The sequence below is a fragment of the Oryzias latipes genome, chromosome 1, assembly GCF_002234675.1.
Source record: "Oryzias latipes chromosome 1, ASM223467v1".
NCBI classification, from domain to species: domain Eukaryota; kingdom Metazoa; phylum Chordata; class Actinopteri; order Beloniformes; family Adrianichthyidae; genus Oryzias; species Oryzias latipes.
In genome coordinates this window covers 656,320-683,739 of record NC_019859.2, presented here as the reverse complement: position 1 = coordinate 683,739, position 27,420 = coordinate 656,320, and the positions used below count along the sequence as shown (strand labels likewise).

General features: G+C 59.1%; 3 protein-coding genes across 4 annotated transcripts in view; 2 read left to right on the top strand and 1 right to left on the bottom strand.

Annotated features, from left to right (window-relative positions):
* kif16b (kinesin family member 16B) overlaps positions 1 to 18,484 on the top strand; it is a gene marked incomplete in the record, with an annotated part of 37,715 nt that extends 19,231 nt beyond the window's left edge. The window contains 6 exon segments of the mRNA XM_023953746.1: positions 1 to 1,050; positions 1,123 to 1,263; positions 1,332 to 1,434; positions 1,514 to 1,573; positions 1,745 to 1,792; positions 16,433 to 18,484. Of these exon segments, the coding sequence (XP_023809514.1) occupies positions 1 to 1,050; positions 1,123 to 1,263; positions 1,332 to 1,434; positions 1,514 to 1,573; positions 1,745 to 1,792; positions 16,433 to 18,358 (3,328 nt within the window).
* Positions 18,485 to 18,539: 55 nt separating this feature from the next.
* On the top strand, positions 18,540 to 20,018 carry LOC105358218 (kinesin-like protein KIF16B; the record flags this gene model as incomplete). The annotated part of the gene is made up of 4 exons (XM_020700794.2): positions 18,540 to 18,704; positions 19,039 to 19,128; positions 19,220 to 19,303; positions 19,741 to 20,018. Coding segments are annotated over 4 exons (501 nt in total), but the record flags the coding sequence as incomplete, so codon positions are not given.
* An 80-nt stretch (positions 20,019 to 20,098) lies between these two features.
* Positions 20,099 to 26,356, bottom strand: LOC101160959 (growth arrest-specific protein 8). 2 transcript variants are annotated; one of them, XM_004085374.4, is made up of 8 exons: positions 26,204 to 26,356; positions 24,934 to 24,990; positions 21,658 to 21,855; positions 21,446 to 21,571; positions 21,327 to 21,381; positions 20,957 to 21,246; positions 20,804 to 20,890; positions 20,099 to 20,734 (listed from the first exon to the last, which is right to left on the bottom strand). In XM_004085374.4, exons 1-8 carry the CDS (start codon positions 26,207 to 26,209, stop codon positions 20,456 to 20,458), a joined length of 1,098 nt encoding a protein of 365 aa, XP_004085422.1. In that variant the 5' UTR covers positions 26,210 to 26,356; the 3' UTR covers positions 20,099 to 20,455. The 2 variants fall into 2 exon arrangements, with proteins under 2 accessions (XP_004085422.1, XP_020556452.1); XM_020700793.2 differs by lacking the exon at positions 24,934 to 24,990 and having other exon boundaries at positions 26,204 to 26,355.
* Positions 26,357 to 27,420: the final 1,064 nt, after the last annotated feature.

The following is a 27,420-nucleotide window of genomic DNA, read 5'->3' as shown; positions in this document are numbered from 1 at the left end:
GGACGAGTCTGAGGAGGAGCAGGAGAGGAGGCGCCAGCACGAAGCCGCAGAGCAGAGGGAGATCTACCGAGAACTGGAGAGGCTAAATAAGGAGCGCGAGGAGCAGAGGCTCCGCCTCGACACGGAGCGGCGCCGGCTGGAGGAGCAGGAGCGAGAACAGTTGAGTCTGGTGGGGAAGCTTGAGGAGCAGCTGAGGGAGAAGAAGGAGGCCACCTCCACACTGCTAACCCGGGAGGACACTCAGCACCTGGAGGAGGAGCAGCGCACACTGGCCGACATCAGAGGAGCTTTGCTCCGAGCCAAGGAGGCGGCGGCGCGCACAGATGTGGAGGACGCCTGCGAGGAGGCCAGGTCCGCCCAGACTCGCTACCGGGAGTTTAAGGCGGCTCAGATGAAGGAGCTGGGCCAGATGGAGGAGGGGCTCCAGCAGCAGAGGGAGCGCCTGCAGCAGGAGGTGGCTGCTGAGCGCACCACCCTGCTGGTCCTGTCCCAGAGCCTGAAGGAGCTCCAGGAGAAGGGTCTGCAGGACGCCACCACCGTCTGCCAGGAGGAGCAGCTCCTCAGGCAGGCCGAGCAGCGGCTGAACTTCAAGGAGCGGCAGCTCGCCGAGCTGGAAGAGAGCCTCCTCCCCGCTGTGGCGGAGGAGAAGCTGAGGGCCATGGAGGTGCTGCAGCAGAGCGGGGACAACCACCAGAGTTCTCTGGGTCTGGACAACACGCTGTACCAGGTGGAGAAGGAGCTGGAGGACAAGGAGGAGCGTCTGAGCCTCCACTGGAGCAGCGCCCAGCAGCTGCAGCAGCTCCAGGAGACCTACGAGTTCACGGCCAACGTGGCGCGGCAGGAGGAGAAGGTCAGGAAGAAGGAGAAGGAGATCCTGGAATCCAGGGAGAAGCAGCAGAGGGAGGCCTTGGAGCAGGCGGTGAGCCGGCTGGAGAGGAGGCACTCGGCTCTGAGGCGCAGCTTCTCGCTGGAGCCGGAGGAGGTGGAGCAGGAGGAGGAGAGACAGGAGAGCTCAGCGAGCCGGACGGGGGAGGGGGTGGACCAGCAGAGGTCAGGACTCGCTGACGCTCCTGCTGAAGATCCTCCTGAGGCGGCAGTCATCCTCCCTCTGTTTCTCCTCAGACTGGAGCGGGAGATCCAGAAGCTGCGACAGAGGATCAGCGAGGGAGACGACCGCGGCCGGACTCCTGAGGAGAAGACGGGGGGCTCGCCCGTCAGCCACATGCAGACGCTGAACTCGCTGCTGCCGCTGTCGGACGACAGGTTGGAGCCCCCCCAGGAGCCCCCCCAGGAGCCCCCTGGTCCGTAACGCTCCTTCTGTTTCTCTGAAGCAGGATCAACGCCTACATCGAGGAGGAGGTGCAGCGACGGCTGAGGAGGATGAACCTCCTGAAGGGCGGCAGAGACAACCCCCCATCCCCCGAGTCTGTTAAAGTAAGAGCAGCTTCTCCTTCCACCTCCTGAACGTTGGTCTGTCCTCAAACATCTGCTGAAGAAGCTTTTTGACCTGCAGGAGGAGCAGGAGGAGGAGCAGGAGGCTGGCCTCCATAGCTCTGTTAGGTCACAGCAGAAGGTAAAGCCAATATCTTCAGCCTCTCCTCCTCTAGACCTTCATCTGGATGACTCCTCCAGGGATGCTCCTCCTCCTTGTTTTGTTTGTCCTGCATCTGTTTGGCCCCGCCCCCTCATCTTCCCAAGGAGCCGCGTTCTGCTCGGTGACGCTTCATTTGTTCTTGGGTTTCAGAAAGATGAAGAGCTGCAGAGGCGGAACCCTCGGAGGCTGAAGCACGAGGTGAGTCCAGAATCTGGTGCTGCTTCTGGGAAGATCTGGTGATTGGGGTTCCTGGTGGAAATGACATCACTGATGACATCATCACAACCAATGAAGGTTATGAGTCAACCAGACAGTCCTGCTGGACAGACGAGCTAGAAGGATCTTCAGTCACAGATTGACTTTGGTCTGTTGCTGATGTTCTTCATAACGTCAACCGTGAGACGGAGGTCAAAGGTCATGGAAGCCTGCTCTCAGTGACAGAGGTCAAAGGTCATCAGCAGCTTTGCTCCTCCAGATCTCTGGTGTTCTGGGACTTCCATGTCAGATTCTCTGTTGGATTCAGATTCTGGCTAAAAGGCTCCAGAACCTTCAAAGGCTTTTAACTCGCCTCTCCGCGGTTGCCATGACGATGTTTGGATCCCAATGATGGAAGACCCTCTGTCCATGGATCCGTTCATCCTGTCCTTCATACGGATCGGTCATCCTGGTTCCTTTGGAGAGAAGCAGCTCCAAACCATGATGCTTCCACCCCCGTGCCTCACAGTGGTTTTGGTGTTCTTCAGCATTCTTCTCCCTCCAAACACGGCGAGTGGCGTTTATGTCAGACATTGGACCACAGAACGTCCTCTGGAGAACTGTAGACGGTTCTGGACATGTGCTGGTTGAAGCAGAACCTTTGGAGCGCTGCTGTGTCTGATGACTTTGTTACCATAGTAACCCCTGTTCCTGTGGTCCCTGCTTCCCACACGTAGGTCTGGAGTGTTTCCTGTCTGATCGTTTGTGGCAGACGGTCTTCTGGTCCGTGTGGTTCTGGTCCGTGTGGTCCTGGTCCGTGTGGTCCTGGTCCGTGTGGTCCTGGTCCGTGTGGTCCTGGTCCGTGTGGTTCTGGTCCGTGTGGTTCTGGTCCGTGTGGTTCTGGTCCGTGTTGTCCTGGTCCGTCTGATTCTGGTCCGTGTGGTTCTGGTCCGTGTGGTTCTGGTCCGTGTGGTTCTGGTCCGTGTTGTCCTGGTCCGTCTGATTCTGGTCCGTGTGGTTCTGGTCCGTGTGGTTCTGGTCCGTGTGGTTCTGGTCCGTGTGGTCCTGGTCCGTCTGATTCTGGTCCGTGTGGTTCTGGTCCGTGTGGTTCTGGTCCGTGTGGTCCTGGTCAGTGTGGTCCTGGTCCGTCTGATTCTGGTCCGTGTGGTCCTGGTCCGTCTGATTCTGGTCCGTGTGGTTCTGGTCAGTGTGGTCCTGGTCCGTGTGGTTCTGGTCCGTGTGGTTCTGGTCCGTGTGGTTCTGGTCCGTGTGGTCCTGGTCCGTGTGGTCCTGGTCCGTGTGGTCCTGGTCCGTGTGGTCCTGGTCCGTGTGGTTCTGGTCCGTGTGGTTCTGGTCCGTGTTGTCCTGGTCCGTCTGATTCTGGTCCGTGTGGTTCTGGTCCGTGTGGTTCTGGTCCGTGTGGTTCTGGTCCGTGTTGTCCTGGTCCGTCTGATTCTGGTCCGTGTGGTTCTGGTCCGTGTGGTTCTGGTCCGTGTGGTCCTGGTCCGTCTGATTCTGGTCCGTGTGGTTCTGGTCCGTGTGGTTCTGGTCCGTGTGGTCCTGGTCAGTGTGGTCCTGGTCCGTCTGATTCTGGTCCGTGTGGTCCTGGTCCGTCTGATTCTGGTCCGTGTGGTTCTGGTCAGTGTGGTCCTGGTCCGTGTGGTTCTGGTCCGTGTGGTTCTGGTCCGTGTTGTCCTGGTCCGTCTGATTCTGGTCCGTGTGGTCCTGGTCCGTGTGGTCCTGGTCCGTGTGGTCCTGGTCAGTGTGGTCCTGGTCCGTGTGGTTCTGGTCCGTGTGGTTCTGGTCCGTGTTGTCCTGGTCCGTCTGATTCTGGTCCGTGTGGTTCTGGTCCGTGTGGTCCTGGTCCGTCTGATTCTGGTCCGTGTGGTTCTGGTCCGTGTGGTTCTGGTCCGTGTGGTTCTGGTCCGTGTGGTCCTGGTCCGTGTGGTCCTGGTCCGTGTGGTCCTGGTCCGTGTGGTCCTGGTCCGTGTGGTTCTGGTCCGTGTGGTCCTGGTCCGTGTGGTCCTGGTCCGTGTGGTTCTGGTCCGTGTGGTTCTGGTCCGTGTGGTCCTGGTCCGTCTGATTCTGGTCCGTGTGGTTCTGGTCCGTGTGGTCCTGGTCCGTGTGGTCCTGGTCCGTCTGGTTCTGGTCCGTGTGGTTCTGGTCCGTGTGGTTCTGGTCCGTCTGATTCTGGTCCGTGTGGTCCTGGTCCGTGTGGTCCTGGTCCGTGTGGTCCTGGTCCGTGTGGTCCTGGTCCGTGTGGTTCTGGTCCGTGTGGTTCTGGTCCGTGTGGTTCTGGTCCGTGTGGTCCTGGTCCGTGTGGTCCTGGTCCGTGTGTTTCTGGTCCGTGTGGTCCTGGTCCGTGTGGTCCTGGTCCGTGTGGTTCTGGTCCGTGTGGTCCTGGTCCGTCTGATTCTGGTCCGTGTGGTTCTGGTCCGTGTGGTTCTGGTCCGTGTGGTTCTGGTCCGTGTGTTCCTGGTCCGTCTGATTCTGGTCCGTGTGGTCCTGGTCCGTGTGGTCCTGGTCCGTGTGGTCCTGGTCCGTGTGGTCCTGGTCCGTGTGGTCCTGGTCCGTGTGGTCCTGGTCCGTGTGGTCCTGGTCCGTGTGGTCCTGGTCCGTGTGGTCCTGGTCCGTGTGGTCCTGGTCCGTGTGTTTCTGGTCCGTGTGGTCCTGGTCCGTGTGGTCCTGGTCCGTGTGGTCCTGGTCCGTGTGGTCCTGGTCCGTGTGTTTCTGGTCCGTGTGTTTCTGGTCCGTGTGGTCCTGGTCCGTGTGGTCCTGGTCCGTGTGGTCCTGGTCCGTGTGTTTCTGGTCCGTGTGGTCCTGGTCCGTGTGGTCCTGGTCCGTGTGGTCCTGGTCCGTGTGGTTCTGGTCCGTGTGGTCCTGGTCCGTGTGGTCCTGGTCCGTGTGGTCCTGGTCCGTGTGTTTCTGGTCCGTGTGTTTCTGGTCCGTGTGGTCCTGGTCCGTGTGGTCCTGGTCCGTGTGTTTCTGGTCCGTGTGGTCCTGGTCCGTGTGGTCCTGGTCCGTGTGGTCCTGGTCCGTGTGTTTCTGGTCCGTGTGGTCCTGGTCCGTGTGGTCCTGGTCCGTGTGGTCCTGGTCCGTGTGGTCCTGGTCCGTGTGGTCCTGGTCCGTGTGGTCCTGGTCCGTGTGGTCCTGGTCCGTGTGTTTCTGGTCCGTGTGGTCCTGGTCCGTGTGGTTCTGGTCCGTGTGGTCCTGGTCCGTCTGATTCTGGTCCGTGTGGTCCTGGTCCGTGTGGTTCTGGTCCGTGTGGTCCTGGTCCGTGTGGTTCTGGTCCGTGTGGTCCTGGTCCGTCTGATTCTGGTCCGTGTGGTCCTGGTCCGTGTGGTCCTGGTCCGTGTGGTCCTGGTCCGTGTGGTCCTGGTCCGTGTGGTCCTGGTCCGTGTGGTCCTGGTCCGTGTGGTCCTGGTCCGTGTGGTCCTGGTCCGTGTGGTCCTGGTCCGTGTGGTCCTGGTCCGTGTGGTCCTGGTCCGTGTGGTCCTGGTCCGTGTGTTTCTGGTCCGTGTGGTCCTGGTCCGTGTGGTCCTGGTCCGTGTGGTCCTGGTCCGTGTGGTCCTGGTCCGTGTGGTCCTGGTCCGTGTGGTCCTGGTCCGTGTGTTTCTGGTCCGTGTGGTCCTGGTCCGTGTGGTCCTGGTCCGTGTGGTCCTGGTCCGTGTGGTCCTGGTCCGTGTGGTCCTGGTCCGTGTGGTCCTGGTCCGTGTGGTTCTGGTCCGTGTGGTTCTGGTCCGTGTGGTTCTGGTCCGTGTGGTCCTGGTCCGTCTGATTCTGGTCCGTGTGGTCCTGGTCCGTCTGGTTCTGGTCCGTGTGGTTCTGGTCCGTGTGGTTCTGGTCCGTGTGGTCCTGGTCAGTGTGGTCCTGGTCCGTCTGATTCTGGTCCGTGTGGTCCTGGTCCGTCTGATTCTGGTCCGTGTGGTTCTGGTCAGTGTGGTCCTGGTCCGTGTGGTTCTGGTCCGTGTGGTTCTGGTCCGTGTGGTCCTGGTCCGTCTGATTCTGGTCCGTGTGGTTCTGGTCCGTGTGGTTCTGGTCCGTGTGGTCCTGGTCCGTGTGGTCCTGGTCCGTGTGGTTCTGGTCCGTGTGGTTCTGGTCCGTGTGGTCCTGGTCCGTCTGATTCTGGTCCGTGTGGTCCTGGTCCGTGTGGTCCTGGTCCGTGTGGTCCTGGTCCGTGTGGTCCTGGTCCGTCTGATTCTGGTCCGTGTGGTTCTGGTCCGTGTGGTTCTGGTCCGTCTGATTCTGGTCCGTGTGGTTCTGGTCCGTGTGGTCCTGGTCCGTGTGGTCCTGGTCCGTGTGGTTCTGGTCCGTGTGGTCCTGGTCCGTGTGGTCCTGGTCCGTGTGGTTCTATTCCGTGTGGTCCTGGTCCGTGTGGTCCTGGTCCGTGTGGTCCTGGTCCGTGTGGTCCTGGTCCGTGTGGTCCTGGTCCGTGTGGTCCTGGTCCGTGTGGTCCTGGTCCGTGTGGTCCTGGTCCGTGTGTTTCTGGTCCGTGTGGTCCTGGTCCGTGTGGTCCTGGTCCGTGTGGTCCTGGTCCGTGTGTTTCTGGTCCGTGTGGTCCTGGTCCGTGTGGTCCTGGTCCGTGTGGTCCTGGTCCGTGTGGTCCTGGTCCGTGTGGTTCTGGTCCGTGTGGTCCTGGTCCGTGTGGTTCTGGTCCGTGTGGTCCTGGTCCGTGTGGTCCTGGTCCGTGTGGTTCTGGTCCGTGTGGTTCTGGTCCGTGTGGTCCTGGTCCGTCTGATTCTGGTCCGTGTGGTTCTGGTCCGTCTGATTCTGGTCCGTGTGGTTCTGGTCCGTGTTGTCCTGGTCCGTCTGATTCTGGTCCGTGTGGTTCTGGTCCGTGTGGTTCTGGTCCGTGTGGTTCTGGTCCGTGTGGTCCTGGTCCGTCTGATTCTGGTCCGTGTGGTCCTGGTCCGTCTGATTCTGGTCCGTGTGGTTCTGGTCCGTGTGGTCCTGGTCCGTGTGTTTCTGGTCCGTGTGGTCCTGGTCCGTGTGGTCCTGGTCCGTGTGGTCCTGGTCCGTGTGTTTCTGGTCCGTGTGGTCCTGGTCCGTGTGGTCCTGGTCCGTGTGTTTCTGGTCCGTGTGGTCCTGGTCCGTGTGGTCCTGGTCCGTGTGGTCCTGGTCCGTGTGTTTCTGGTCCGTGTGGTCCTGGTCCGTGTGGTCCTGGTCCGTGTGTTTCTGGTCCGTGTGTTTCTGGTCCGTGTGGTCCTGGTCCGTGTGGTCCTGGTCCGTGTGGTCCTGGTCCGTGTGTTTCTGGTCCGTGTGGTCCTGGTCCGTGTGGTTCTGGTCCGTGTGGTCCTGGTCCGTCTGATTCTGGTCCGTGTGGTCCTGGTCCGTGTGGTCCTGGTCCGTGTGTTTCTGGTCCGTGTGGTCCTGGTCCGTGTGGTCCTGGTCCGTGTGTTTCTGGTCCGTGTGGTCCTGGTCCGTGTGGTCCTGGTCCGTGTGGTCCTGGTCCGTGTGTTTCTGGTCCGTGTGGTCCTGGTCCGTGTGGTCCTGGTCCGTGTGTTTCTGGTCCGTGTGTTTCTGGTCCGTGTGGTCCTGGTCCGTGTGGTCCTGGTCCGTGTGGTCCTGGTCCGTGTGTTTCTGGTCCGTGTGGTCCTGGTCCGTGTGGTTCTGGTCCGTGTGGTCCTGGTCCGTCTGATTCTGGTCCGTGTGGTCCTGGTCCGTGTGGTTCTGGTCCGTGTGGTTCTGGTCCGTGTGGTTCTGGTCCGTGTGGTCCTGGTCCGTGTGGTCCTGGTCCGTCTGATTCTGGTCCGTGTGGTCCTGGTCCGTGTGGTCCTGGTCCGTGTGGTCCTGGTCCGTGTGGTCCTGGTCCGTGTGGTCCTGGTCCGTGTGGTCCTGGTCCGTGTGGTTCTGGTCCGTGTGGTCCTGGTCCGTGTGGTCCTGGTCCGTGTGGTCCTGGTCCGTGTGTTTCTGGTCCGTGTGGTCCTGGTCCGTGTGGTCCTGGTCCGTGTGTTTCTGGTCCGTGTGGTCCTGGTCCGTGTGGTCCTGGTCCGTGTGGTTCTGGTCCGTGTGGTCCTGGTCCGTGTGTTTCTGGTCCGTGTGGTCCTGGTCCGTGTGGTCCTGGTCCGTGTGGTCCTGGTCCGTGTGGTCCTGGTCCGTGTGGTTCTGGTCCGTGTGGTCCTGGTCCGTGTGGTTCTGGTCCGTGTGGTCCTGGTCCGTGTGGTCCTGGTCCGTGTGGTCCTGGTCCGTGTGTTTCTGGTCCGTGTGGTCCTGGTCCGTGTGGTCCTGGTCCGTGTGTTTCTGGTCCGTGTGGTCCTGGTCCGTGTGGTCCTGGTCCGTGTGGTCCTGGTCCGTGTGTTTCTGGTCCGTGTGGTCCTGGTCCGTGTGGTCCTGGTCCGTGTGTTTCTGGTCCGTGTGTTTCTGGTCCGTGTGGTCCTGGTCCGTGTGGTCCTGGTCCGTGTGGTCCTGGTCCGTGTGTTTCTGGTCCGTGTGGTCCTGGTCCGTGTGGTTCTGGTCCGTGTGGTCCTGGTCCGTCTGATTCTGGTCCGTGTGGTCCTGGTCCGTGTGGTCCTGGTCCGTGTGTTTCTGGTCCGTGTGGTCCTGGTCCGTGTGGTCCTGGTCCGTGTGTTTCTGGTCCGTGTGGTCCTGGTCCGTGTGGTCCTGGTCCGTGTGGTCCTGGTCCGTGTGTTTCTGGTCCGTGTGGTCCTGGTCCGTGTGGTCCTGGTCCGTGTGTTTCTGGTCCGTGTGTTTCTGGTCCGTGTGGTCCTGGTCCGTGTGGTCCTGGTCCGTGTGGTCCTGGTCCGTGTGTTTCTGGTCCGTGTGGTCCTGGTCCGTGTGGTTCTGGTCCGTGTGGTCCTGGTCCGTCTGATTCTGGTCCGTGTGGTCCTGGTCCGTGTGGTTCTGGTCCGTGTGGTTCTGGTCCGTGTGGTTCTGGTCCGTGTGGTCCTGGTCCGTGTGGTCCTGGTCCGTCTGATTCTGGTCCGTGTGGTCCTGGTCCGTGTGGTCCTGGTCCGTGTGGTCCTGGTCCGTGTGGTTCTGGTCCGTGTGGTCCTGGTCCGTGTGGTCCTGGTCCGTGTGGTTCTGGTCCGTGTGGTCCTGGTCCGTGTGGTCCTGGTCCGTGTGGTCCTGGTCCGTGTGTTTCTGGTCCGTGTGGTCCTGGTCCGTGTGGTCCTGGTCCGTGTGTTTCTGGTCCGTGTGGTCCTGGTCCGTGTGGTCCTGGTCCGTGTGGTTCTGGTCCGTGTGGTCCTGGTCCGTGTGTTTCTGGTCCGTGTGGTCCTGGTCCGTGTGGTCCTGGTCCGTGTGGTCCTGGTCCGTGTGGTCCTGGTCCGTGTGGTTCTGGTCCGTGTGGTCCTGGTCCGTGTGGTTCTGGTCCGTGTGGTCCTGGTCCGTCTGATTCTGGTCCGTGTGGTCCTGGTCCCGTGTGGTTCTGGTCCGTGTGGTTCTGGTCCGTGTGGTTCTGGTCCGTGTGGTTCTGGTCCGTGTGGTCCTGGTCCGTCTGATTCTGGTCCGTGTGGTCCTGGTCCGTGTGGTCCTGGTCCGTGTGGTCCTGGTCCGTGTGGTTCTGGTCCGTGTGGTCCTGGTCCGTGTGGTCCTGGTCCGTGTGGTTCTGGTCCGTGTGGTCCTGGTCCGTGTGGTCCTGGTCCGTGTGGTCCTGGTCCGTGTGTTTCTGGTCCGTGTGGTCCTGGTCCGTGTGGTCCTGGTCCGTGTGTTTCTGGTCCGTGTGGTCCTGGTCCGTGTGGTCCTGGTCCGTGTGGTCCTGGTCCGTGTGGTCCTGGTCCGTGTGGTCCTGGTCCGTGTGGTCCTGGTCCGTGTGGTCCTGGTCCGTGTGGTCCTGGTCCGTGTGTTTCTGGTCCGTGTGGTCCTGGTCCGTGTGGTCCTGGTCCGTGTGGTCCTGGTCCGTGTGGTCCTGGTCCGTGTGGTCCTGGTCCGTGTGGTCCTGGTCCGTGTGGTCCTGGTCCGTGTGGTCCTGGTCCGTGTGGTCCTGGTCCGTGTGGTCCTGGTCCGTGTGTTTCTGGTCCGTGTGGTCCTGGTCCGTGTGGTCCTGGTCCGTGTGGTCCTGGTCCGTGTGTTTCTGGTCCGTGTGGTCCTGGTCCGTGTGGTTCTGGTCCGTGTGGTCCTGGTCCGTCTGATTCTGGTCCGTGTGGTCCTGGTCCGTGTGGTTCTGGTCCGTGTGGTCCTGGTCCGTGTGTTTCTGGTCCGTGTGGTCCTGGTCCGTGTGGTCCTGGTCCGTGTGGTCCTGGTCCGTGTGGTCCTGGTCCGTGTGGTCCTGGTCCGTGTGGTCCTGGTCCGTGTGGTTCTGGTCCGTGTGGTCCTGGTCCGTGTGGTCCTGGTCCGTGTGGTCCTGGTCCGTGTGGTCCTGGTCCGTGTGGTCCTGGTCCGTGTGGTTCTGGTCCGTGTGGTCCTGGTCCGTCTGATTCTGGTCCGTGTGGTCCTGGTCCGTGTGGTTCTGGTCCGTGTGGTTCTGGTCCGTGTGGTTCTGGTCCGTGTGGTCCTGGTCCGTCTGATTCTGGTCCGTGTGGTCCTGGTCCGTGTGGTCCTGGTCCGTGTGGTTCTGGTCCGTGTGGTCCTGGTCCGTGTGGTCCTGGTCCGTGTGGTTTTGGTCCGTGTGGTCCTGGTCCGTGTGGTCCTGGTCCGTGTGGTCCTGGTCCGTGTGTTTCTGGTCCGTGTGGTCCTGGTCCGTGTGGTCCTGGTCCGTGTGGTCCTGGTCCGTGTGGTCCTGGTCCGTGTGGTCCTGGTCCGTGTGGTTCTGGTCCGTGTGGTCCTGGTCCGTGTGTTTCTGGTCCGTGTGGTCCTGGTCCGTGTGGTCCTGGTCCGTGTGGTCCTGGTCCGTGTGGTCCTGGTCCGTGTGTGTTCTGGTCCGTGTGGTCCTGGTCCGTGTGGTCCTGGTCCGTGTGGTCCTGGTCCGTGTGGTCCTGGTCCGTGTGTTTCTGGTCCGTGTGGTCCTGGTCCGTGTGGTCCCTGGTCCGTGTGGTCCTGGTCCGTGTGGTCCTGGTCCGTGTGGTCCTGGTCCGTGTGGTTCTGGTCCGTGTGGTCCTGGTCCGTCTGATTCTGGTCCGTGTGGTTCTGGTCCGTGTGGTTCTGGTCCGTGTGGTTCTGGTCCGTGTTGTCCTGGTCCGTCTGATTCTGGTCCGTGTGGTTCTGGTCCGTGTGGTTCTGGTCCGTGTGGTCCTGGTCCGTGTGGTCCTGGTCCGTCTGATTCTGGTCCGTGTGGTCCTGGTCCGTCTGATTCTGGTCCGTGTGGTTCTGGTCCGTGTGGTCCTGGTCCGTGTGGTCCTGGTCCGTGTGGTCCTGGTCCGTGTGGTCCTGGTCCGTGTGTTTCTGGTCCGTGTGGTCCTGGTCCGTGTGGTCCTGGTCCGTGTGTTTTCTGGTCCGTGTGGTCCTGGTCCGTGTGGTCCTGGTCCGTGTGGTCCTGGTCCGTGTGGTCCTGGTCCGTGTGTTTCCTGGGTCCGTGTGGTCCTGGTCCGTGTTGTCCTGGTCCGTGTGGTCCTGGTCCGTGTGTTTCTGGTCCGTGTGTTTCTGGTCCGTGTGGTCCTGGTCCGTGTGGTCCTGGTCCGTGTGGTCCTGGTCCGTGTGTTTTCTGGTCCGTGTGGTCCTGGTCCGTGTGGTCCTGGTCCGTGTGGTCCTGGTCCGTCTGATTCTGGTCCGTGTGGTCCTGGTCCGTGTGGTTCTGGTCCGTGTGGTTCTGGTCCGTGTGGTTCTGGTCCGTGTGGTCCTGGTCCGTCTGATTCTGGTCCGTGTGGTCCTGGTCCGTGTGGTCCTGGTCCGTGTGGTCCTGGTCCGTGTGTTTCTGGTCCGTGTGGTCCTGGTCCGTGTGGTCCTGGTCCGTGTGTTTCTGGTCCGTGTGGTCCTGGTCCGTGTGGTCCTGGTCCGTGTGGTTCTGGTCCGTGTGGTCCTGGTCCGTGTGTTTCTGGTCCGTGTGTTTCTGGTCCGTGTGGTCCTGGTCCGTGTGGTCCTGGTCCGTGTGGTCCTGGTCCGTGTGTTTCCGGTCCGTGTGGTCCTGGTCCGTGTGGTTCTGGTCCGTGTGGTCCTGGTCCGTCTGATTCTGGTCCGTGTGGTCCTGGTCCGTGTGGTTCTGGTCCGTGTGGTTCTGGTCCGTGTGGTTCTGGTCCGTGTGGTCCTGGTCCGTCTGATTCTGGTCCGTGTGGTCCTGGTCCGTGTGGTCCTGGTCCGTGTGGTCCTGGTCCGTGTGGTTCTGGTCCGTGTGGTCCTGGTCCGTGTGGTCCTGGTCCGTGTCGTTCTGGTCCGTGTGGTCCTGGTCCGTGTGGTCCTGGTCCGTGTGGTCCTGGTCCGTGTGTTTCTGGTCCGTGTGGTCCTGGTCCGTGTGTTTCTGGTCCGTGTGGGTCCTGGTCCGTGTGGTCCTGGTCCGTGTGGTTCTGGTCCGTGTGGTCCTGGTCCGTGTGTTTCTGGTCCGTGTGGTCCTGGTCCGTGTGGTCCTGGTCCGTGTGGTCCTGGTCCGTGTGGTCCTGGTCCGTGTGTTTCTGGTCCGTGTGGTCCTGGTCCGTGTGGTCCTGGTCCGTGTGGTCCTGGTCCGTGTGTTTCTGGTCCGTGTGGTCCTGGTCCGTGTGGTCCTGGTCCGTGTGGTCCTGGTCCGTGTGGTCCTGGTCCGTGTGGTCCTGGTTCGTGTGTTTCTGGTCCGTGTGGTCTGGTCCGTGTGGTCCTGGTCCGTGTGGTCCTGGTCCGTGTGGTCCTGGTCCGTGTGGTCCTGGTCCGTGTGGTTCTGGTCCGTGTGGTCCTGGTCCGTCTGATTCTGGTCCGTGTGGTCCTGGTCCGTGTGGTTCTGGTCCGTGTGGTTCTGGTCCGTGTGTTTCTGGTCCGTGTGGTCCTGGTCCGTGTGGTCCTGGTCCGTGTGGTCCTGGTCCGTGTGGTCCTGGTCCTGGTCGTGTGTTTCTGGTCCGTGTGGTCCTGGTCCGTGTGGTCCTGGTCCGTGTGGTCCTGGTCCGTGTGGTCCTGGTCCGTGTGGTCCTGGTCCGTGTGGTCCTGGTCCGTGTGTTTTCTGGTCCGTGTGGTCCTGGTCCGTGTGGTTCTGGTCCGTGTGGTCCTGGTCCGTCTGATTCTGGTCCGTGTGGTCCTGGTCCGTGTGGTTCTGGTCCGTGTGGTTCTGGTCCGTGTGGTTCTGGTCCGTGTGGTCCTGGTCCGTCTGATTCTGGTCCGTGTGGTCCTGGTCCGTGTGGTTCTGGTCCGTGTGGTCCTGGTCCGTGTGGTCCTGGTCCGTGTGGTCCTGGTCCGTGTGGTCCTGGTCCGTGTGGTTTCTGGTCCGTGTGTTTCTGGTCCGTGTGGTCCTGGTCCGTGTGGTCCTGGTCCGTGTGGTCCTGGTCCGTGTGTTTCTGGTCCGTGTGGTCCTGGTCCGTGTGGTCCTGGTCCGTGTGGTTCTGGTCCGTGTGGTCCTGGTCCGTGTGTTTCTGGTCCGTGTGGTCCTGGTCCGTGTGGTCCTGGTCCGTGTGGTCCTGGTCCGTGTGGTCCTGGTCCGTGTGGTCCTGGTCCGTGTGGTCCTGGTCCGTGTGGTCCTGGTCCGTGTGGTCCTGGTCCGTGTGGTCCTGGTCCGTGTGGTCCTGGTCCGTGTGGTCCTGGTCCGTGTGGTCCTGGTCCGTGTGTTTCTGGTCCGTGTGTTTCTGGTCCGTGTGTTTCTGGTCCGTGTGGTCCTGGTCCGTGTGGTCCTGGTCCGTGTGGTCCTGGTCCGTGTGGTCCTGGTCCGTGTGGTCCTGGTCCGTGTGGTCCTGGTCCGTGTGTTTCTGGTCCGTGTGGTCCTGGTCCGTGTGGTCCTGGTCCGTGTGTTACTGGTCCGTGTGGTCCTGGTCCGTGTGGTCCTGGTCCGTGTGGTCCTGGTCCGTGTGTTTCTGGTCCGTGTGGTCCTGGTCCGTGTGGTCCTGGTCCGTGTGGTCCTGGTCCGTGTGTTTCTGGTCCGTGTGTTTCTGGTCCGTGTGGTCCTGGTCCGTGAGGTCCTGGTCCGTGTGGTCCTGGTCCGTGTGGGTCCTGGTCCGTGTGGTCCTGGTCCGTGTGGTCCTGGTCCGTGTGGTCCTGGTCCGTGTGTTTCTGGTCCGTGTGGTCCTGGTCCGTGTGGTCCTGGTCCGTGTGGTCCTGGTCCGTGTGGTCCTGGTCCGTGTGGTCCTGGTCCGTGTGTTACTGGTCCGTGTGGTCCTGGTCCGTGTGGTCCTGGTCCGTGTGGTCCTGGTCCGTGTGTTCTGGTCCGTGTGGTCCTGGTCCGTGTGGTCCTGGTCCCGTGTGGTCCTGGTCCGTGTGGTCCTGGTCCGTGTGGTCCTGGTCCGTGTGTTTCTGGTCCGTGTGGTCCTGGTCCGTGTGGTCCTGGTCCGTGTGGTCCTGGTCCGTGTGGTCCTGGTCCGTGTGGTTTCTGGTCCGTGTGGTCCTGGTCCGTGTGGTCCTGGTCCGTGTGGTCCTGGTCCGTGTGGTGTGGTCCTGGTCCGTGTGGTCCTGGTCCGTGTGGTCCTGGTCCGTGTGGTCCTGGTCCGTGTGGTCCTGGTCCGTGTGGTCCTGGTCCGTGTGTTTCTGGTCCGTGTGGTCCTGGTCCGTGTGGTCCTGGTCCGTGTGTGGTCCGTGTGGTCCTGGTCCGTGTGGTCCTGGTCCGTGTGGTCCTGGTCCGTGTGTTTCTGGTCCGTGTGGTCCTGGTCCGTGTGGTCCTGGTCCGTGTGTTACTGGTCCGTGTGGTCCTGGTCCGTGTGGTCCTGGTCCGTGTGGTCCTGGTCCGTGTGTTTCTGGTCCGTGTGGTCCTGGTCCGTGTGGTCCTGGTCCGTGTGGTCCTGGTCCGTGTGTTTCTGGTCCGTGTGGTTTCTGGTCCGTGTGGTCCTGGTCCGTGTGGTCCTGGTCCGTGTGGTCCTGGTCCGTGTGGTCCTGGTCCGTGTGGTCCTGGTCCGTGTGGTCCTGGTCCGTGGCTGGTCCGTGTGTGTTTCCTGGTCCGTGTGGTCCTGGTCCGTGTGGTCCTGGTCCGTGTGGTCCTGGTCCGTGTGGTCCTGGTCCGTGTGGTCCTGGTCCGTGTGGTTCCTGGTCCGTGTGGTCCTGGTCCGTGTGGTCCTGGTCCGTGTGGTCCTGGTCCGTGTGGTCCTGGTCCGTGTGTTTCTGGTCCGTGTGGTCCTGGTCCGTGTGGTCCTGGTCCGTGTGGTCCTGGTCCGTGTGTTTCTGGTCCGTGTGTTTTCTGGTCCGTGTGGTCCTGGTCCGTGTGGTCCTGGTCCGTGTGGTCCTGGTCCGTGTGGTCCTGGTCCGTGTGGTCCTGGTCCGTGTGGTCCTGGTCCGTGTGTTTCTGGTCCGTGTGGTCCTGGTCCGTGTGGTCCTGGTCCGTGTGGTCCTGGTCCGTGTGGTCCTGGTCCGTGTGGTTTCCTGGTCCGTGTGGTCCTGGTCCGTGTGGTCCTGGTCCGTGTGGTCCTGGTCCGTGTGTGTTTCTGGTCCGTGTGGTCCTGGTCCGTGTGGTCCTGGTCCGTGTGGTCCTGGTCCGTGTGGTCCTGGTCCGTGTGTTTCTGGTCCGTGTGGTCCTGGTCCGTGTGGTCCTGGTCCGTGTGTTTCTGGTCCGTGTGGTTTCTGGTCCGTGTGGTCCTGGTCCGTGTGGTCCTGGTCCGTGTGGTCCTGGTCCGTGTGGTCCTGGTCCGTGTGTTTCTGGTCCGTGTGGTTCTGGTCCGTGTGGTCCTGGTCCGTGTGGTCCTGGTCCGTGTGGTCCTGGTCCGTGTGGTCCTGGTCCGTGTGGTCCTGGTCCGTGTGGTCCTGGTCCGTGTGGTCCTGGTCCGTGTGTTTCTGGTCCGTGTGTTTCTGGTCCGTGTGGTCCTGGTCCGTGTGGTCCTGGTCCGTGTGGTCCTGGTCCGTGTGGTCCTGGTCCGTGTGGTCCTGGTCCGTGTGTTTCTGGTCCGTGTGGTCCTGGTCCGTGTGGTCCTGGTCCGTGTGTTACTGGTCCGTGTGGTCCTGGTCCGTGTGTCTGGTCCGTGTGGTCCTGGTCCGTGTGGTCCTGGTCCGTGTGGTCCTGGTCCGTGTGGTCCTGGTCCGTGTGGTCCTGGTCCGTGTGTTTCTGGTCCGTGTGGTCCTGGTCCGTGTGGTCCTGGTCCGTGTGTTTCTGGTCCGTGTGTTTCTGGTCCGTGTGGTCCTGGTCCGTGTGGTCCTGGTCCGTGTGGTCCTGGTCCGTGTGGTCCTGGTCCGTGTGTTTCTGGTCCGTGTGGTTCTGGTCCGTGTGGTCCTGGTCCGTGTGGTTCTGGTCCGTGTGCTTCCTTGTCTCGGTCTTGGTGGATTGTTTAGGGGTGTAGACAGTCGTCTTCATACAGAAGAGGAGCAGAATTCCTGGTTTGGGAGATGAATCCTTATTTTTTTCATTCACATAAATCCTTGACATTCCTGTCATCTGCTCCGTCTTTCATACTTGATGAGCCTCACAGTCCAAACTCTGTGTTTCATCCAGAATCTGTGACCGATGCATCTTTAGATTTTGGACACAGCGTCCCGTCAGACTGGAGCCTCCGGGTCCGGCTCGTTTATGTTCTTGGACTCCGCTAGGTCCTAAAGCCCTTCAGGTTGCAGAAAGACCCTTTTCGGTTCTTCTCTGAACCCAGAAGCTGCTTTATTTGGCTCCCCCTGCAGTCTTTTAATCTGAAAGTCTGTAATCTGCATGCCAGCATCTCACTTCCTTCCTCTGGAATCACTAACCGTCACCTGGTGGAGAACCGGGCCTCCTGGTCCTGGTGGATGTGGTCTCAGACTCCCCCTTTGTGCTCACAGACAGCCCGCCGGGCCTCCTGCGTGACCCCCCCAGGGCTGGAGACCAGTTCCTCCCCTGAAGTCCGGGAGAATGTGTTGGTAGAACCGGAGAGCGGAGAACCCTCAGCTGAGCTCCTGCTCAGGAACAGGAGCCCCAAGGAGCAGAGGGGCGAGGGGGGGGACATGGAGAACCGTGATGGGGGAGGGAGGAGCAGGTCTGCCTCCTGTGAGGAGGAGCGGGCTTCTTCTCCCTCTAATCAACCACGAAGAACCCAGATGAAGGTGCAGATACGAGACGAGGCGGGTCCAAAGTTCTGGAGGGGTGGGGGTCCCCCCACCGGGCCGGAGGTCGACCCTCAGACCAAAGAAGCCAAGAACACGCTGAACCGGAGGAGCTCCGTTTGGACGCCAACCAGGGAGCCAGAACCCTCCAGGGATGTGTCTGGGCTGGGGTCCGAACCGGACTCTGGAGGAACCATCGGTGGTCCCGTTGGCGCCGACCCGCGGGCGGAGAGGCTGTGGACCTTCAGTGGCTTCCTGTGGGAATCCTTCACCAGAGTCCGGAACCGAACCTCCTTCCTGTGGAGCGGAGCAGAATCCGGACGGTCCACAGAACCGTCTCGGACCCCCGCCACGGACCTGGAGACGGTCCTCCGTGTCCAGGAAGTGGACCCTGCCGAGGCGGCGCCGCGCAGCAGCGACGGCGTGGACTCGTTTTCTGAAAAGCTGTCTGTGGCGTGTAGAGACGCTGGCAGACGCCTGGAGAACGCACGCCGCGCAATCCCAGGCCCCGCCCGAGTGCAAGCCGCCCTCGCCCAGTACCTGATCCGGGAGCGCCCGCCCCCCCACGCCGCGGGGGAGCAGTCAGGGCGCCGTGGCCCGCCTCCCGAGGGCTCGGTGGCGTCCGTCAGGAACACGGCGCCTCAGGTGTTTTCCCAGGAGCTGGTCCTGCTGCCTCCAGCGCTGAAGCGGATCAGGACTCTGTCCCTGCAGCGCCTCCTGGAGGAGCTGGACCCTCTAGCTCCTCCTCAGGAGGCCGGGAAGCTCCTGAACGTGTTTTGGCTGCAGGTGGCCAACGCTGCGCAGCCCCTCCCACAGCCGGCGTGCCTGCTGCTCTCGGAACGCCACCTGACGGCGCTTTCAGCAGACGGCGCCGGCTTTGTGTTCGTTCTTCATCGCCTCCACCTTTGGGACGTGACGGAGGTCCAGGTGGGCCTGGCGGGACAGCACGTACGCCTGAGCGGCCGCAGCACGGACGCCGTCCTGGCCGTCTTCACCCACAGCAAACGTCTGACCCAGGAGCTGTGCGGCGCCGTCCTGCAGGCCCGCGCTCCCCATCACACGGGGGGCGCGGCGCCTCACCCGTTACTCTCAGAGGACCTCATGCTGCTCTCCTTGGACTGGACCTCTCAGGTTCCTGACATGGTCGTTGGTGACCTCTGTGTGACCTCCAGATTCAAGAGGGTCCTGGCCGACCTTCTCTACATCGTCCACGGAAACATGAGCGGCGCCGACAAGCCGCCGCTGGCAGACGTCCGCCCTCTGCTGTACACCAGCGTCCGGGTGAAGGACGCTGTCCTCCAGTTCCTCCTGACCGACACGCACGTGGCCCTCCTGCGGGAGGACGGCGTCTTCCATCCGCCGCCGAGGGGGTCCAGCCTGGTGCCCCCCCAGCCTCAGTTCCACGGGCTCCGCCTCCGCGAGCGCTCCAACATCAGGTGCCTTTTCGTGAGGAGAAGCGACGTCGGCATCACCGTGGAAATGATTTTTACAAACTCTCTGCGCTGGAGGGCGGAGCCCAGGCGGGGCTCGGAGCCCAGGCGGGGTTTGGAGCCCAGGCGGGGCTCGGCGGGAGCGGCCCCCTCCCACGGTTCTTCTGAGAGCTGGAACGTTCTCTTCGGCTGCTCCTCGGAGGCTCAGATGCTGATCGACCATCTGTGTGTCTGAAGGACTGATGCTTTAAGCCCCGCCCCCTCGCTTTCATGATGTTTTTAGATGTTTCAAGCAGCTGAAACGTTTTTACCCAGTTTGTAATCGTTTGTGAGGAACAATAAAGTTTGAGCTCCTGCTGTATTCCTCCTGTCTCTTCTTCCTCCAAACACATTTAAAGTCATCGAAGGTTGAATAATTATTTTCGCCCCGCCTCTCCCCCCTCCCCCTCCGACCGCGGCGGCAGTGCGTGGCGTCCCGTCCCGTCAGGTGCCACGGCGTGCAGGAGCCCATCAAGGTGGTCATTCCTCGCTACGTTCTGCGCGGCCAGGGGAAGGACGAGCACTTCGAGTTCGAGGTCAAGGTGAGCTGTGTTCCGTCTGCGGAGGTTCTGCCGTCAGGAGCGCTGAGGAGACGCCAGAACAAAGTTCTGCTGGTTGGAAACGCTCAGAACTAACGGCAGAACCTCTGGAGCTCTCTAAACTCTGCTGATGGTCACGCTGGCTTCAGAGAGGTTCTGGATCAGGACGGGTCCAAAACCAGCTTCTCAGAAATGAGAGCTGGGGAGAACCGTTTGGGTTCTGATCGGGCCAGACATTCGCTGTTCTGGAGCAGGACTTCCCTCCGGTTGTTGGTGTTGCTGTGCACAGCTCTGCCGTTGTCATGGTTACCCGCCTTGGTCTCTGCCCCCCCCCCAGATGACGGTGATGGACGAGACGTGGACGGTCTTCAGGCGCTACAGCCGCTTCAGAGAGATGCACAAGGCGCTGAGGCTGAAGCACCCAGAGGTGGGAGACGTTCTCCAGACGTTCTCCAGCCCGGCTGCTGCTGATGGTTCCCTGCTGCTTCCTCCCATCCTCACCATGTTCTCTCCTCCAGCTGCTGACTCTGGAGTTCCCGCCAAAGATGCTGTTTGGAAACCGGGACGAGCGACTGGTGGCGGAGCGGCGGGGCCTCCTGGAGGTGAGGATCCGTGTGACCTCCTGCTCCATCAGCTGATCCATCCACGTCTCGCTCCGTCACGCTGCTCCTGCCCCGATCCTCCAGAGGAGGGAAGACGGACGCCTCGGTCAGGAGCGGCTGATGGACGGAGATTCTGATTGGTGGAGGTCATCCTGAACTCACCTGACTCCTCCTCCAATCTGAATCTCCCTGATTCTGCTTCGGCCCAAAGTGCTGTAGCTCTGACCATCTGAACCAGAACATCCAGAACAGGACGTCGTCATGGTGACGACGGTCTCATGTGGGGCGTTTCCTCCAGAAGACGCTGAACGTCCCTCCAGGCGTGCTCCACGTCCCGCATGGATCTGCTCATGTTCTGGTTCTGGAGGGTTGTAACTGTAGTCCAGCTCAGACCCAGAGCGCCTGATGGTGTGACTCCTCCTCCTCCTCCTCCACAGCGGTACCTGCGGAGACTCTTCCGGGTCATGCTGGCGTCGGGAACCTCCCCCCTCCGAGCCGATGACGACGGCGTTTACCGACTTTCCAAACGCAGCGTGTGCGAGTTCTCGCTGTTCTTCAAGAAGGGGGTGTTCGAGTCCAGCAGCCACGGAACCGGCTGAGGTCTTCATCCAACGACCCGCACCGTCCCGTTCAGCGCCGACTGTGGGGAAGCCCCGCCCCCTTTGTGTATTTAAAAGCTGGAAGTGATGACATGTTCAATAAAAGTGACGTTCATTCAGCGGCTCAGTTCTTTCAAGATGGTCTATCAGCAGGTGAGGGCGGGGCTTAGCACAGAACCACGACCCAGACGTCACAGGGGTTTATTAAAAAATGATTTATTCTTTCAGTTCATGACAAAACAGACGAGTCATTAGTTGTAGCTGGAGCTGGTGTTGCATGCTAACCTGTGAGGCCTTCGGTTCCTCAAAGTGAACGTCTTCCTTCAGGAAAGGCTGCAGTGCCGCCTGCTGGTCACACGGAGAAGTGCGTTGGTCTCCGTTAAATGTGTGGGACGCTCCACTACAGCCATTCTCTGCACATGCTCAGTTGGTCCCTCACTCTTGGCAGGAGATCCAGGAGACTCTGTCCGTCAGGGATCAGGACCGCACTGATGGGTCCAGCAGAGTCCGGTTCTGAAGATCAGACGTTCTCAGCTTAGGACCGCAGAGACCATCACGGCGCTCCACCTTCAGCCCGTGGCGAGCTACAGGAAGGAGCCTCCAGCTCTTCACCAGAACTAGAGTCGTTCAGTCCGACTTCGGCGCCGCTCACTGGCAGGTCGTCAGCAGGAGGCGACGGCGCCACCAGGAGCTGCGCCTCCTTCCTCTCCAGGAATCGGCTCAGAGCCAGCAGCTTCCTGTCCAGCAGCTCCTTCTTCAGCGTGCTCCTCCTCTGCAGGTCTGCCATGCTCTGCTCCTGCCTCCTGAGGAGCTGGTCGCGCTCCTGCTGGACCTGCAGGAACGTTTGTACCGTCAGCTCGCCGTCACAGGGAGCGAGTGGGGGGGTGGGGGCGGGGCTTACCTTGCAGAAGCCCTGCAGCAGAAGTTTGTTCTCCTCCTTCAGATCCCTGAGCTCCTCCTGCGCCTCCTTCAGCATAGAATGGAGATCCTGAGGGAAAACCCCGTCAACAACATCCAGACTGTGTTTGATGTTCAGCGCGCAGACAGAACTCACCGCCACTTCCTCCTGCAGACGCCTCTGCAGCTCCTGCTGCGCCTCCTGCACCCCCTGGTTCTTCTCCTGCGCGGCAGAAAGCTCCTTGATCAGCTGCTGCGCCTCCTGTAGCTCCTCCTGAGCAGCAGAGCGGAGCTCCTCTTCTCCTCGCAGCGCTCTGCTGTGCTCCTCCATCAGAGACGCCATGTGGCTCCACGCCTCCTTCTTCTGCCGTCGCAGGGCCGCCGCCCGCCTCCTGTCCTGCTCCTCCATCAGCGACTTCATCTTCAGATCAAACCTGACCTCCACGTCTGCAGGGGGAGGAGGAAGAGGGGCTGAAGGGGCGTGGCCTCTGGCATGACTCCGCCCCCACGGCAGGTGCAGCCGTTACCTCGCAGCCTGCGGTTGTAGTCATTGCTCCTCTCCATCAGCTCCACCTGGTGATTCTGGGGAGGAGCACGCCTTTAGTTTGCTCCTCTGAAGACACCAACCTGACTGAAGACGGCTCACCAACGTCAGCGCCTCCTGGAGCCGCTTCTCCACGCCTCTGCTCTGCAGGTTCTGGTTCTGGAGCGGGTTGTGGGGGGAGGTGTTCTGCTGATGTGACAGGATCTGCTTCAGCTTCTGCTTGTAGACCTGCACCTCACACAGAGGAGGAGGAGCTAAGGTGAGGGGTCTGTGTCTGAGGTGGGGTGGGGGTCGTGGGTCTGGGTGAGGCTCACAGAGATCTCCACTTGGTGGCGCTCCTCCGCCTCCTGCTTCTCCTTGCAGATGTTTCTCAGCTTAGCTTCAGCTTCCTCCAGCTTCTCCTCCACGGTTCCCCTCCAGCCCAGCATGTGGTCCCTCTGCAGCTGGAGGAGCTTCTTCTCCTCGCGCTCCCGCTCCAGATCTGCCTTCAGACAAACCAGCTCCTGCAGGAGCTGGAGGAGCGGTACGGGCCCCCATCAGCTGGAGGAGCAGTACTGGCCCCCATCAGCTGGAGGAGCAGTACGGGCCCCCATCAGCTGAAGGAGCAGTACTGGCCCCCATCAGCTGAAGGAGCAGTACTGGCCCCCATCAGCTGGAGGAGCAGTACGGGCCCCCATCAGCTGAAGGAGCGGTACGGGCCCCCATCAGCTGGAGGAGCGGTACGGGCCCCCATCAGCTGAAGGAGCAGTACTGGCCCCCATCAGCTGGAGGAGCGGTACGGGCCCCCATCAGCTGGAGGAGCAGTACGGGCCCCCATCAGCTGAAGGAGCAGTACTGGCCCCCATCAGCTGGAGGAGCAGTACTGGCCCCCATCAGCTGGAGGAGCAGTACGGGCCCCCATCAGCTGAAGGAGCGGTACGGGCCCCCATCAGCTGGAGGAGCGGTACGGGCCCCCATCAGCTGAAGGAGCAGTACTGGCCCCCATCAGCTGGAGGAGCGGTACGGGCCCCCATCAGCTGGAGGAGCAGTACGGGCCCCCATCAGCTGAAGGAGCAGTACGGGCCCCCATCAGCTGGAGGAGCAGTACGGGCCCCCATCAGCTGGTGGAGCGGTACGGGCCCCCATCAACTGGAGGAGTAGTACGGGCCCCCATCAGCTGAAGGAGCAGTACTGGCCCCCATCAGCTGAAGGAGCGGTACGGGCCCCCATCAGCTGGAGGAGCAGTACGGGCCCCCATCAGCTGAAGGAACGGTACGGGCCCCCATCAGCTGGAGGAGCGGTACGGGCCCCCATCAGCTGAAGGAACGGTACGGGCCCCCATCAGCTGGAGGAGCGGTACGGGCCCCCATCAGCTGAAGGAACGGTACGGGCCCCCATCAGCTGGAGGAGCAGTACGGGCCCCCATCAGCTGGAGGAGCAGTACTGGCCCCCATCAGCTGAAGGAGCAGTACGGGCCCCCATCAGCTGGAGGAGCAGTACGGGCCCCCATCAGCTGGAGGAGCGGTACTGGCCCCCATCAGCTGAAGGAGCGGTACGGGCCCCCATCAGCTGGAGGAGCAGTACTGTCCCCCATCAGCTGAAGGAGCGGTACGGCCCCCCATCAGCTGAAGGAGCGGTACGGCCCCCCATCAGCTGGAGGAGCGGTACGGGCCCCCATCAGCTAGAGGAGCGGTACGGGCCCCCATCAGCTGGAGGAGCGGTACGGGCCCCCATCAGCTAGAGGAGCGGTACGGGCCCCCATCAGCTGGAGGAGCGGTACGGGCCCCCATCAGCTGGAGGAGCAGTACGGGCCCCCATCAGCTGGAGGAGCAGTACTGGCCCCCATCAGCTGAAGGAGCGGTACGGGCCCCCATCAGCTGGAGGAGCAGTACTGGCCCCCATCAGCTGAAGGAGCAGTACGGGCCCCCATCAGCTGGAGGAGCAGTACTGGCCCCCATCAGCTGAAGGAGCGGTACGGGCCCCCATCAGCTGGAGGAGCAGTACTGGCCCCCATCAGATGGAGGAGCGGTACGGGCCCCCATCAGCTGGAGGAGCGGTACGGGCCCCCATCAGCTGGAGGAGCGGTACGGCCCCCCATCAGCTGGAGGAGCGGTACGGGCCCCCATCAGCTGGAGGAGCGGTACGGGCCCCCATTAGCTGGAGGAGCGGTACGGGCCGCCATCAGTTGGAGGAACGGTACGGGCCCCCATCAGCTGAAGGAGCGGTACGGGCCCCCATCAGCTGGAGGAGCGGTACGGGCCCCCATCAGCTGAAGGAGCGGTACGGGCCCCCATCAGCTGAAGGAGCGGTACGGGCCCCCCATCAGCTGGAGGAGCAGTACTGGCCCCCATCAGCTGGAGGAGCAGTACGGGCCCCCATCAGCTGGAGGAACGGTACGGGCCCCCATCAGCTGAAGGAACGGTACGGGCCCCCATCAGCTGGAGGAGCGGTACGGGCCCCCATCAGCTGGAGGAGCAGTCACATGTTTCTATTTGTCTTAAAGTAAAACAGCAGAAACACAAAGGGGGCGTGGCTCCAGCTGGGAGGAGCTCGGTGACAAATCCACCCAAATGGCAACGTCTTCCTGCCGGGTCCTCGAAGGAGGGGGGGGGGGGTCTCCTTATGGCCACCTACGGTGGCTGACGGGGCTCACACTACATACAGAAGAAACAACGCACGACAACATTTCTTTCCAACCAGCGGTAAAAAAACTATTGGATACGACGGAGTTTTAGAAAAGAAAAGTCAAATTATTAGATTTTAAACCGTAAATTTTATAAATCTCAATGATTGCGTAGAGAGTGGCGTCCGCCTTCTTTTGTGCGTACCTTTATAAAGGAGGCCCTGATGTCTCCGTCTGAGCAGCTCTTTCTGTCATTGTCAGCGTTCTAATGCTGATTTAACAGACTATTTTCTTCTTTATTGTTTTATGCTGAAACGGGACGTTTCATCGGGGGGGGGGGGGGGGGGGGCGTATGGATCACTGTTTACTTCCACATTGGTGTTCAGGTGACAGATTCATGACTTAGTCATGAGACTAATAAAGGCTCCACATTTTTCATCTTCTAGCTAGACTCTGATAAACGGAAAACTTTGGTGTTTTTAGTCACTGTGGTAAATTTAAAAATTTTGAAAAACGTATATTTGTAAGAAATTATGTTATCCAGTAAGAAAACTCCTTAATGTTGTCCAAATATCACGTAGCTCTCAGGAGCACCGCATAGTTTGAAACTGAATTGTTGTTTTTCCGCCGGTAGGAAGAGAAAAGTCCTCCTCTCCGTTGTGTTGCGGTTTATCCTGTTGCCGTGGTGATGCCGTTGTGCTTCCGGTTATGTTGTTGTGTTGCTTCTTCTGTATGCAGTGTGAGCCCTGTCAGCCACCGTACACACCTGACCCTCCGGCTCTGCAGAAGCCTGACAGGACGCTCATCCAAGGCAGGAGTGTTTGAGCCCTGAGGACCGGGGCGGGAAACCCCTTTAGGGTTAAAGGCTGCAGACTCCGCCTCCACAGGAAGAGAGAGGAGGGCCACGGATGAAGGAGGACACTCCTGTCCTATCAGAGCACAGCTGTGCTCCAGGTGGGATCGGGGCGGGACGGTTACCGTCAGGTACCTGCCGTTCGGTCCTGTTGGCCGCAGACAGCCCGCCGCTTTTCCTCGCTGGATTTAGCTGATGAGGCAGAAACAACAATTACACAGACGGGATGCTAGGCTAACGTGTTGATGGTTAATTCTTTTCTTCCAAACTTTATTGATAATTTAATACACAACAATGTAAAACAGCAACAAGGAGGGAACAAACCGGGGGGGGGGGGGGGGTTCATTATTACATTTTACACAAAGACATTGACTGTTCTGTAGCTTTTTAAATTATACTACCTTGTTTGCATTTATGCAACATTTTCTTTGTTTTTATATTATTCTTGGTCTTTTTCCCCTCTGCTGTCAGTTGCTATGGTGACAAACAAATTTCCCACCTGTGGGATCAATAAAGTATCTCTGATTGTGACGCACAGATCAAATGTTTTAATATCTTTCTTATTGTGTTCATGTTTTGTTTGACCTCATTGATAAAGAGAGAAAATGAGGAGTATTATTTATGAATGTGCCTTATGCATAAAAACAATAAAAGGTTAATGCTGTAGAATTGTTCTGTTTATGGGATGGACAGTGGGTGTGGCCAAACACAACATGTTCTAAAGGTGGAAGGCTGTGTGGAGGAAATGAAAGGAGAAACTTTAGAGCAGAGTTTAGTGGAAAACAGACACGACATAAATAAATGTTCAGCATCTTCAGGCTGATCTGGACAAACAGAGCAGATCCATCAATACTTTCTTTAACCTCTGCAGATATGGGTACAATTTATGGATTAGTTGAAATCAGATTTCTTTCACTTTATTGGTTAAAAGTATTTTTGTGGTAGATTCCATTCTTAGTAAACTACATAATTATAGGAACTACATAGAGAATAAAACCTCATCCTTCTGACAGACTGAGCGTTAAATACAGCAGTTTGTGTTCCATGAAGAAAAACACATTTGTCCTATTTCTATTTTAGTTGGATCAATTGGTGATAAAGGCGGACTCTGTAATGATGAACTTTTGAAGAACACAGTTATACATTTAGGAATTGTCTTTAAAACGATGTTAAAGTCTGTTTTAGGTATTTGATGGAATATTTGAAGCAGAGTTCTTCATGTGACATTTATTAAAGATCTGAATTAAACAGCTGATGAACCAGAAGATGTTTTCAGTAAACCAAGAAAGACGGAGAAAACCCAGATTTATGTCTATAATGGCTTCATTGTTTGTTGTTGGTAAGTTATGCTAACGTGTTGTTAGCTAACATGTTGCTAGCTTCCGCGTATAAAGCGTTTCCTCACCGTCATGTCGCACCCGGACCAGAACCGGTCCGATAGGAACTCTGTTCTGCTGGTTCTGGTAAACAAAGCGGGACCGCCGACGTAGCAACGCCGCGTTCCAAACGGAGGCGCTTTCTACGGCAAGCCACGAGTTTCCTAACAAGCTTTTATTTTGTAATACTTCGTCTCGACCAATGAGTTATATCACTAGTGGAGACTTTACGTGATTCCTCATGGGAGGAGAGCACCGCCATCTTGGTGAGGTCAAGTCACTGCTGCAGTGAATGCATGTGAACACATTTTTAGCATAATACCAGTTCATTGTGCGGGTTTCAACTGCCAAAATCAGATAAATGAGTCCATGAAGGAGGAAGGTATATCATTTCACAGGTAAGTATTTTAATTTTTTTTATTTTAAGGTTGAAGGGGCTTCATTAATAGAACACATGTAGACATCCATGATGCTGCAGGGCTGTTATCAACATGCTGTAATAGTAATACAGATTTATACATTTCTGACTCAGTGACTGAACTTTTCTTGCAGGTTTCCAATGGATTCAGACTTAGGGAAAAAGTGGGCCTTAGCTATCAAAAGAGCAAACCCAGATGGATCACTGAGGTACCAACTAGAAATACAGTCTGGCTGTTCAAAACATTTGTGGAAACAGATTTAGATAAGAGGCCAGACTGTTTTTTTTTTAGGGTAAATCAATTGATTACTTTTGGACTTCTTTTGAATATTATTATTATTTTTATTAATACTACTACTAATAATAATAATAATATAATTATTTGTATTCTTATTTATTGACTTATTATTTATGTATTGTTATTTATTGTTTGTATTGACTTACTATTGATTTATTATTATTATTATTATTATTATTATTATTGACTTATTGTTGGGTTTTTCTAAATAATTTAAATTACATGTCAAAGATGTTTAAAACTTTTAAATGTTTAGAAATTAATTTTAAAAATTCTTTCTACTATTTTTTTATTTGTAAGAAGTCCTGCAACAATGCATTTTCATTCAAGTTTGAGCTTTTAAGGCTGACTGTTTCTCTTCTTTAACAACAAAAAATGATGTATATATATATATATTATATACATAAAATATAATATATTTATATATATGTATAAATATATTTAAATCTAAAAATATATAGAGTTTATAAAAGCTACTTAGACACCACTAAAATCAATAGAAATCATTGTCATGTGGGCGTCGTCGACCT